General features: G+C 65.5%; 4 protein-coding genes across 4 annotated transcripts in view; 2 read left to right on the forward strand and 2 right to left on the reverse strand.

Moving 5' to 3' along the window:
• Window positions 1-44: 44 nt before the first annotated feature.
• MNEG_7220 (hypothetical protein) lies at window positions 45-742 on the forward strand (the record flags this gene model as incomplete). The annotated part of the gene is made up of 2 exons (XM_014044301.1): window positions 45-71; window positions 479-742. 2 exons carry the CDS (start codon window positions 45-47, stop codon window positions 740-742), a joined length of 291 nt encoding a protein of 96 aa, XP_013899755.1.
• A 1,753-nt stretch (window positions 743-2,495) lies between these two features.
• MNEG_7221 (H/ACA ribonucleoprotein complex subunit 1) lies at window positions 2,496-5,567 on the reverse strand (the record flags this gene model as incomplete). The annotated part of the gene is made up of 8 exons (XM_014044302.1): window positions 2,496-2,522; window positions 2,729-2,854; window positions 2,997-3,048; window positions 3,327-3,425; window positions 4,079-4,418; window positions 4,623-4,767; window positions 4,974-5,060; window positions 5,349-5,567. The coding sequence occupies 8 exons, from the start codon at window positions 5,565-5,567 to the stop codon at window positions 2,496-2,498; spliced, it is 1,095 nt and encodes a 364-aa protein (XP_013899756.1).
• A 497-nt stretch (window positions 5,568-6,064) lies between these two features.
• Window positions 6,065-8,781, forward strand: MNEG_7222 (26S proteasome non-ATPase regulatory subunit 14; the record flags this gene model as incomplete). The annotated part of the gene is made up of 8 exons (XM_014044303.1): window positions 6,065-6,200; window positions 6,321-6,391; window positions 6,681-6,787; window positions 7,082-7,226; window positions 7,426-7,539; window positions 7,728-7,826; window positions 8,172-8,263; window positions 8,613-8,781. 8 exons carry the CDS (start codon window positions 6,065-6,067, stop codon window positions 8,779-8,781), a joined length of 933 nt encoding a protein of 310 aa, XP_013899757.1.
• Window positions 8,782-9,322: 541 nt separating this feature from the next.
• The window catches only part of MNEG_7223 (Pre-mRNA-splicing factor 18), a gene marked incomplete at both ends in the record, with an annotated part of 1,267 nt that continues 837 nt past the window's right edge, over window positions 9,323-9,752 (reverse strand). The window contains one exon of the mRNA XM_014044304.1: window positions 9,323-9,701. Within this exon, the coding sequence (XP_013899758.1) occupies window positions 9,323-9,701 (379 nt within the window). The remainder of the gene's footprint in view (window positions 9,702-9,752) is intronic.

The following is a 9,752-nucleotide window of genomic DNA, read 5'->3' on the forward strand; positions in this document are numbered from 1 at the left end:
AAGGCGCCCTGGCCAAGATTGGTGCCACCGTGGTGACCTACCCCATGATCGTCGTCAAGAGCAGGCTGCAGGTGGGCTGGACGGGGCACGCGCGCGCGCACGCGTGTGTGCGTATGTATGGGGAATTGGCCGAGATGTGGGCCTGAGGACCGCCTGCATGTGTGCAGGGGGTCATCTTTGTGGAGGCGACAAAGAAACTGCCGGCCCGTCGCTGCGCAACACGCTGTGCCCACCCCGGCCAGTCCATGCCAGTCCCGGCCCGAAGGCTGTCTGTTATGTGGCCACGCTCCAGCATTCCACCAGCCCCATATACCAATGCCAGCCCCCACCACCACCACCTCGATCGGCCCTCTTAACCCTCCCTCTCACATGCCACACCCCACCACCACCCTCACCCCCATGCATCCAACATCCCACACACGCAGGAACACACACACCCACGCACACCCTTTTTGCCGCACCTCCCCTCGCCCCCCAGGCAACCAACGAGCACACGCGCGACGAGAACCGCTACGGCGGCACCGCGGACGCCGTGGCGCGCATCTGGGCGGAGGAGGGTGCTGGCGGCTTCTTTGCGGGGCTGCGCGCCAAGATCCTGCAGACCGCCCTCAACGCGGGCCTCATGCTGGCGCTCAAGGACTCCGTCACGAGAGCCAGCGAGCGTGCGCTGCGCGCGGCCGCGGCGGCGCGGGGCGTGCGGGCGGGGGCGCTGGCGGGCGCGGTGCACGCGGTGGCGCGGTAGCGAGGCGGGCCGGGTCTTCCTGGTCGCGCGGGGTCGGTCCCGCCCGCCAGATTGCTTGTGTTGGGGGAGGGGCTGTTTTGTGCCCCCTCCTGTGTTGTTGAGCGTCATTGCAGCCGCGGCGAAGTGCTGCGGGGCACCGTCCCTTGCGGTTTGGTGTAGAAATGGCTGCCGCTGCGGGGCAGCCTTCCTTTTTCAATCCTACCGGATACTGCTGATGAAGATGGTGACTGGTCGAATTGTTTGGACTGGTCGGAATCATGACTTTGGATGTGCCACGACAGTAAAACTCGATGGTTACACGTGGGCGTCATTGCAAGTGATGCGGCATGCGTGTATACATAGCGGCGGCATCAGCCAGCCATCAAGTGTGGCTCAAGGTGGCGGCGCCAGACAAACCGCAAAGGTGCGAGCTATGCCAACACACTCCCCAGGGGGCGGGCACTCACGATGCACCAAGCACGAGACGACCAAGGGCGCCTCTCGGGCCAGTCTCTCCGGGAAGCTGGAGGGGCCTGCCCTGCCCGCCGCGACCCCGGCCGGACTGTGCGGGAGCCAGCTGCAAGCCACACGGGCCCCTTGGCCAAGCCAGCTGCGGCGGCGCCGCGCTTCGCCCCGCATTCCTACCAACCAAGAGTGAACGGCCTGCCCCATGCCCTAGCCCAGCACGGGGACTCAGCACGCAAGAGCCAAAACACAACTTTGGGATGCCACAACATAGCAAATGAGGCGTCCAGCAGCCCGGGGTGGGAAGGGGTGCAGGGGGCGACACGCATGGCCCCCCGAACGCAAGACAGCGACCATCTTCCTCACGCACAGCGCCGGCTGCGGCGCGCCTGCAGACACACGCACAAAAAAGTCACAGAGTCGGGGTCAAAAGCTGGGATATGTGTGCGCGCGCCGCCCATGGTGGTACACACGTGGTGAGATACAAGTGCATTGCATGGGACGGTCTCCAAGGCACCGCACACACTCTGCCCCGCGGTCAGACGGACGAGATGCGTGAAACGGTCACGGCTGGGACCTGCGCCGCCGCCGTCCAACGGGGTCGCCCGTGCAGGCATGACCCAACGCGACGACGGCGCAGCTGCTCAGCGCGCTCAAGGCCCAGGACGCGGCGACAGCTACCACCGCGTGATCCAGCCGCATCCTCAAAACCAGCGCAGCAGCCCCCAAAGGCGCTGGCGCGCCCGACGATCCCCAAAACATACTCCCCAAAAACGGCCGCCCGGCCCGCGCCTTGACTGCGCTGGCGAATGTGAAGGCGGTTGGGCGAGCGGCTGGCTGGCTCCCGCCAAACGGCCCCGCGGCATGAGAGCCTCTGCCGGGCTCGGCAAAATGTGGATCGTGTCGTCGTATGATGTCATGAGGGTGGTGATCAGTGATCTGCAAAACATCGGCCACCCAGGACGCGCGGTTTCAGCGCCCCTTCCTTCCATCCTATCCGCCGGGCCTCGGGGCCCCCGCGGGCGCGCTGTTGTCAGCGCCCGTGCCGGCGGGTGTGGCGGCGCGCTGTGCGGTGAGCACGCCGCCGCTTTCCAGCTTTTTCGTTTGTACAGCTGCCCCTGGCCCCCGGGGCGCGCTCGGGTCCTGAGCGCAGGGCGATGCGCCCGCCGCGGTTGCTCGGAAGCTGTGCGCTTCCAGCACCAGGGTGAACTCATGAGGCGTGGTGGCGACGCAAAGATTCGGTGCGCCAGTCCATCAAACGCGGTCAGGGAGCCGCAACAATGCGGGTGATGCCCGCGCAGGCACGGGCTCACTCGGCCATGGAGGTGTTGACAGACTGTGGGTGGGTCAGCAGGGGCGCGGGCGAGGAGCAAGGACGGCCAGGGTGAGCCAAGGGACAGGGCTCGCACGCGCACGCACGGATACCCAAAGCAGGTGTGCGCAACCTTGCCGTGGCCCAGCTGATTCCTCCAAACAACGCGCATGCATGCACACACACACACACACGCACACACCAACACACGCGTGCGCATGCGCGCGCACCTGAAACTCGTCCGGGTCTGCCATGTGGTGCGCCACCATCCCGCCCTCCAGGGAGCGCTCCAGGTCGAGCACGAGATCATAGTAGGCCGCCATGCGGTCAGAGTCGATGCCCCAGCACGAGTAGCACTGGGGGGGAGGGGCCAGGGCGGAGTGGGGGCAGGGCGGCGCGAATTGAGCTGCAGGCGGGATGGCGGGTGCGGCGGCTGCAAGGGAGGAAGGGGCCGCAAGCGGCGGCTTGCGCGCGCACTGACGCGCGTGTAGCACACACCTGGGAGCGCTCGCCGGGCGACGGGATGAGGGAGCAGACCTCAAAGGCGTCCCTGAGGGGGGCACGGAGGGACCGCCAGGCGGGACGCCTTGCATGATGCAGAATCTTCCCAGATCACGCCAGTGTGCGCCAACCCGATCGCACAAACATGCCCGCAAGCGAGGCAGGGGGCGGAAGGAAGGGCGCGGCTGGCATGCAAGGTGCTTGCGCCGGCTGCACGCATGCAGAGCGGTAGAGCATTTGGCGGCTCATGCGGTAGTTGAGGGGCGCGCCGCGCCGGAAGTGGGCAGCGGAGGAGAAGGGTGCGGCGCCAGCAATTAGCCCGCGCACCTGATGTCGTCAAGGCTCATCTCTGGGCCGCTGCTGGTGAGCTTGAACACTGGCCGCTGCTGCGGGGAGTCTGCGCCAGCGCTGGCCACGATCCGCGCCCTAGGAGAGCAAGGCCGCGCGAACAAGGCGCCAGGCGTCGCGGTCCCAAAGCCTGCTGTGCAGGATCGGCTGCCCGTCGAGCTCTGAAACATCGCTGTGCGAGCGACGAGGTTCATGCTGGCAAGCTGGCTCGCGCTTTGGGGGACCACCAGCAGTGTCGAGATCGTTATAATGATGTTACAGCGCGTCGTCGGGTTGGACCGTGATGATGCTGAATATCACAAACGAAAAGCAACCGTGTGATGAGGAAGCCCCGCGACTGCGCTGCGCGCGTGAAGCTTGCGGAAAGCTGACGTGTCACAAAGGGCGGGGCTTGCTTGCTGGCGTACTGAAAGTGTGAAACTGGAGGTTATACAAAGCAATGAATCGGTGAGTGTCGTGCTTAGACTCGGTGCAGTTGCGCTGTTGCGCTGCAGCTGCTGCGCCAAAGGTGGCTGGACCTGGGCGTCGTGTGGAGGGCACCCTGCAGGTGCGACCACGACTGGCGATAGCGACCACTGACTCACTCCCTACTTGGCAATAGAGCTGCCCCACAAGTCATGGTGCTATGTTACAGCGGCGCTATGTGCAAAAAGCCTGCGCAAATTCATACCCCTGCAGCTCTGCAGCAAGAGACGATGCTGCCTGCGTGCATGTGAAAGATGGCGGATTACCCCAGCAAGACGCCGCCCCCGGCCTTGGGCGGGGATCCGCTGAAGTTGAGCAGGGACCGCAGGAGATCTGGCCTCATCTGCAGTACAAAAGAGAAGGCCGCACGCAGGGCGGCGCTGGCAGCCAGATGGTCTTCAGTACCGCCCGCGGCCCCCGCCCCTACCGCCTCCCCTGCCGCCGCCAAAGCCACCGCCGCGACCCCCGCCAAAGCCACCCCCACGGCCGCCGCCAAACCCGCCCCTGCCGCCGCCCCTGCCGCCGAACCCACCGCCGCCGCCGCGGCCGCCGCCCCTGCCGCCAAAGCCACCCCTGCCGCCGCCAAAGCTGCCACGCGCGCCACCCCTGCCGCGACCACCTGTGGGCGCACACAACAATTGCAAAATGAAGCTTGCATGAGCCACGAGCATCGCAGATGCGAACATGATTGCATGCGGTGCGCATACCGGACGGTGTGCGTGTGACACTGACTGAGATATTGCAGCAGGTGAGCCGTGACAGCGGGGGCCCCACCTCTCCCCTGCCCTCCCTGACCAGAGGTCAGCGCACCTCCACGGCCGCCGGCGCCGGGTGCGCCCTTTGGCTGCGGCAGGAAGCGCTCCATTGGCAGCAGCTTCATGGGGTCTATGAAGAACTTGTCGCCCGATGTGTAGGACGACGCCTGGACGCCCTCCGACATCTTCACAGTGAAGTACTGCTCAGGGCGGGGGCGGCGCAAGGGGGGAGCGTGAGGAGGGAGGGTGGAGAGGCAGGCCGCATAGTTGAGGATGCACTTGAGGAAGTGGTCAAGGATGGTGGACAGAGCGCGTCGACGGATGGGTGGGGGCCGCTCGCCGCGGCTGCTGGGGCGAGTGGGGCGGTGCGCATGTGTCCTCTGGGCGCTTCCCGCAGCCCACGCACCACGTTGTTGATGGCCCCCAGGATCTCCTCCACCTTGCCGATCTGTGTCTTGTTCTCCAGGTAGATGGGCGCGTTGAAGTAGGGCACCTGGGGGCCGGCCGGTGTGGGGGGCAGGCACGAGGGGCTACTTGACACGCACCAGGGCCAGGGTTGGCATGTGGCCACGCTGAAGGTTGGGTAGCAGTCGCAGGCTGGAGGTGCTAGGCTAGAGTTGCCAGCTCCATCAATTTGCACCCCTGTCCCTGCAGGGGCTGGGAAGCAGCCGCATGCCCCAGATCACCTGCGCCACCCAAGCGCAAATGCACAAGGTCGAAGCAGAGCGCGCTTGCGTGGCAGGTGCGCCGACCGTATCTCGCTTGCCGACCACACACCCACCTTCTCATTGGTGAGCTTGCACACAGCCTCGCCTTCGCAGGGGTGGCTGAACGAGCCCGCCTCCACTACGGAATCCGGCGGCCCCTGGTCGTAGCCGTAGCCGCCGCCGCCACGCCCGCCGCCGCGCCCGCCAAAGCCGCGGCCACCACCCCTCCCACCGTCCCTGCCACCCCTGCCGCCATCTCTTCCGCCAAAGCCACGTCCGCGAGGAGGCCTCATTGCGGCAGAAACGGGACTCGGCCGGGTGCCTGTCTACAAAAGGGCTGTATGCTCCTTCTGCCGGTCGCTCACGGCTGTAACCGAGCTAAAATCCCACACTGTCCACGGGAGTCGTGCTCTGCTGCTTTTTCGAGGGCTGCGGTCGAGTCGCGGAAAGCGACACGGTATCCTTAAGATGCAGGTGAATATATGTAACGTGGCAGAAAATATTATGCTGGTCCAAACAATTCTTGGGACGCTTCCCAGCACAGATCACCTTGCATCAGTCGTACAATTCTGAACACGGCGAAGGCCACTGTCCCCCCTCCCGTCCCTTCAGATGTAGTTCAGACTCATTACTTCGCTTTGAAACTCCAACAGTACGAAGTGCCCCTTACTGCACTGTAGATCGAGGCTGTCTGCATCTCGCTATCCGCCAAGGTCGCAACCAAACAGGCTCAACAGCACGCAACTTTCGTTGGACGGAATCATAGGAGGGGCAGCTATCACCAGCAGCCATGGATCGCATCCAGCGGCTTGTGCAGGGCATGCAGGGCGGCGGGCCTGGCGGGCCCCCTGGCGACACGCCGCAGGTGGACACTGCCGAGCAAATCTACATCTCCTCGCTCGCGCTACTGAAGATGTTGAAACACGGTGCGGCGATCGGCGCCCGTGCGTGGCAGCAGCGATGGGCGCATGGCAAAGTAGCGGTATTGTGGTGCACCAAGCTGCCCTTGCTGTATGCGAAGTGCTGCTCCTCCCGGTCCCTCTCAGGCCGTGCGGGCGTGCCCATGGAGGTGATGGGCCTCATGCTTGGGGAGTTTGTGGATGACTACACCGTCAAGGTGCGCGCGGCGCGTTGCAGCGGGGAGCGCCCCTTGAAGCCTCCCGCAGCGCTGGGTCCCGAACATGGTATGTGAACGTGAGGGCTGCAGCAGCTCGAGCAGATTATGTTGCTGTCGCACACAGGACTAGACCATGGAACAGCAGTCTCAGCAGGCACAGATTTTGCAAATGGTCCTGCAGCTGCGGCATCACTCCCACGCAAGCTCTATCAGCAGCAGCGCAGCAAGGCCGCGGCGCGCCCCCCCACGGCTTGCGGCCCCTCGTCCCTGTGCCGCGCGCCTGCCCCAGGTGGTGGATGTGTTTGCCATGCCCCAGAGCGGCACTGGCGTGAGTGTTGAGGCGGTGGACCCGGTGTTCCAGACCAAGATGCTGGACATGCTCAAGCAGGTCGGACGGTGAGACACCCAGGGACCCGCCAGCGACACCACACGGGGTAGGGCGCGGCGCAGCGCGGATGGATGTTGGCTCCGTGCGGGCAGTTGTGCGTTGTCAGCAGGCGTCGAGGCGTTCAGGGACCGAGCCACAGCGCGGGCGGTGCCAGGAAGGGCCGGCGCGACACCCTGTTACTACGCCAACTGGTTCGGGTTGAAGGGCGGATGAGTGCTCCTGGTACAGCCGCTGGCCGTGATTCCAGCCTGGCTGATGATGCCTGCACCATGCGGCATGCGCGCCCCTCTCTACGCCCTCAGGCCCGAGATGGTGGTGGGCTGGTACCATAGCCACCCCGGGTTTGGGTGCTGGCTGAGCGGTGTCGACATCAACACGCAGCAGAGCTTCGAGGCGCTCAACGCGCGCGCGGTGGCTGTGGTGGTCGACCCGGTGCAGAGCGTCAAGGTGCGCATGCGCCCGCTTCAAGCTTCTGTAGACGGGCTGCAGTGGGTGTAAATTGCGATTGCAGCGCGTGTCATTGTGGGCTGGCGGGCGCACCTGCACTGCCCGCTTAAGTGACCCAGCAATCTTCCGGCGCAATGCAGCCCTTCCCCATCAATTCAAAACCCCCTCACCATTCCTTGGCCCCCCCCCCCGCCCCCAGGGCAAGGTGGTGATTGACGCGTTCCGCCTGATCAGCCCACAGACCATGATGCTGGGCCAGGAGCCGCGGCAGACCACATCAAACCTCGGGGCACTCAACAAGCCCTCCATCCAGGTGCGCGGGCCTTGGACGCGGGCCGGCTTGTCGCGGTGCTAGTGCAAGAACGCCTTCCCGGGCTGCTGGGGCCTGCAGTGGCCACTGCCGCGCTGCTCTCCACGCCGCCACCCTGCACGTTGCGTGACAGCTCTCACCTGCCCCGCCCTGCCCCTGCGTCGCTCTTAAACACACACACTCTGCCGCAGGCGTTGATTCACGGGCTGAACCGGCACTACTACTCCATCGGCATCAACTACCGCAAGAATGAGCTGGAGGAGGCCATGCTGCTCAACCTCAGCAAGAAGGTGCGGCGACAGGGGGGCGACCCTTGGGTGTGCATGTACCGTGTGCATGTGTGTGTGTGTGTGTGTGTGTGTGTGTGTGTGTGTGTGTGTGTGTGTGCGCGCGCGCGTGCGCGTGAGGAGGACTGGGGCGGTCTGGTGATGACGGATTGGCGTCCATGGAGCAAGCCCAGCGGACAGCGTTGTTGCGGATTGGGTCGAAGGGGACATCAGCGTTCAGACACAGCAGTTCAGGCGGCTGGCAGTGGGCTGTCGAGCGCATACACGCTCGACAGCTGGGTGCCTACGCCAGGCAGGGTGCTGGGTGGACTGCTCACCGCCTTGCCCTTCCTCCCGCGCGACCGCCAGGCGTGGACCAGCGGGCTGACGCTGGGTGATTACGACAGCCACGCCGCTGCCAACAGCAAGACGGTGGACGAGATGAAGGGCCTGGCGGCACGGTGGGTGGAGACGGGTGCAGATGCGCAGGCATGGGCAGGCCGCACGTGCTCGCGCGCTCTTGCTCTTCAGCGAGCGTGCAGGGCTCAGCCGATGTTGCCCACCAGCTTGTACAGCAGGTGGGGCTGGGTCCACCCGCAGCGCCCGGCAGCAGGGCAGCAGCAAGCCCTTGCTGCGCCCGGGCGCCGGTACCGGCAGGCAAGCCGTGTCTGGACAACCCCATCACGCTGCATCAGTCCTTCCTGCACCTGCCACCGCCTGCACCTGCCGCTGCCGCTGCCTCTGCTGCTCTGTTCATGCACCTGCCCCCTCCTTTTGATCCCCCCCTAAACCACCTCCCGCCAACAAAAGGTACAATGAGGCTGTGGCGGAGGAGGGGGAGCTGGCCCCGGAGCAGCGGGTGGTGGCCAATGTGGGCAAAATGGACGCGCGCAAGCACCTCGCGGCGGCTGTGGGCGGCGCCATGGGCTCCAACATCAACCAGGCCCTGGGCACCCTGCTCGACACGCTCGTGTTCTGAGAGCAGAGGGTGGCGGGGGCTGGGGCCGCACAGCAGCGGCATGCTGGTGCGGTGGCAGAGGTCGGCCGCAGCAGGTACACGTGTATGCGCTTAGCTGCCTGCGTGCGCCCCCACCCAGTGTAACAGTTTCTCGAGAGACGGTGCTACGGGTGTGGCACGATGCGCGATGATGTGTGAGATTATCATGCTGAATGCTGCTTGTGCTGCATGCGGAGTGTCAGCCCGAGTTGAAACCCTGAATCCTAAACAAGCCCAACCATAGTGCATGCAAATATTACATGTGGAACCCGACGGTGCACCAAAATGGTTCCAGCCAGCAACGTGTTGATCCTACATCTGCATGATGCCACAAACACGAAGAAGACCACAAAGCGGCACACATGTCCAGCAATTGGGCCCTCACTGCACATAGCGCAGGCCGCCAGGAGGGGGGGGGCACTTGACCCTGCGCGGCCACAACACATCAGAGGGACGCAGCAGCCGGACCTCCACTGCTCTAGTGCCGGCAACCACGCCAAAAGCTGCTGTGGCACGGCACCGGTCACTTTGCCACCGCCGGTGGCGTGTAAGGCCGGCTGCCGGGAGTCCCGGAGCGCGGGGGCGTCCGCGGCGGCCCCCCGCCACCGCCGCCGCCGCCGCCACCGGACGTCACGCCCGCCTTCTGCATCTGCTCGTTGAGCACGTTGTCCCACTTGCGCGGGATGGCCACGCTGCCGTCCGGCGCCATGTGGTGCGGCGCCGCCGCCAGCGCCAGCACCTCCCCGCGCTGCTGCGCCTCCAGCAGGGCCGCCTTCTGGGAGCCGCCGCCCGCTGCGCCGCGGCCCTCGCCGGCGGTGAGGTTGAAGTCGACGGAGCGGGAGGGGTCGGTGGGGTAGATGCGCTGCAGGTTGCTGACTAGGCGCTTGATGGCCTGGAAGTACCTGGAGGGGGGGGGGGAGGGGATTGCAGTAGAGTTTGAGGGAGAGGCGGGG

Source organism: Monoraphidium neglectum, assembly GCF_000611645.1.
Source record: "Monoraphidium neglectum strain SAG 48.87 unplaced genomic scaffold scaffold01258, whole genome shotgun sequence".
Taxonomy (NCBI): Eukaryota; Viridiplantae; Chlorophyta; class Chlorophyceae; order Sphaeropleales; family Selenastraceae; genus Monoraphidium; species Monoraphidium neglectum.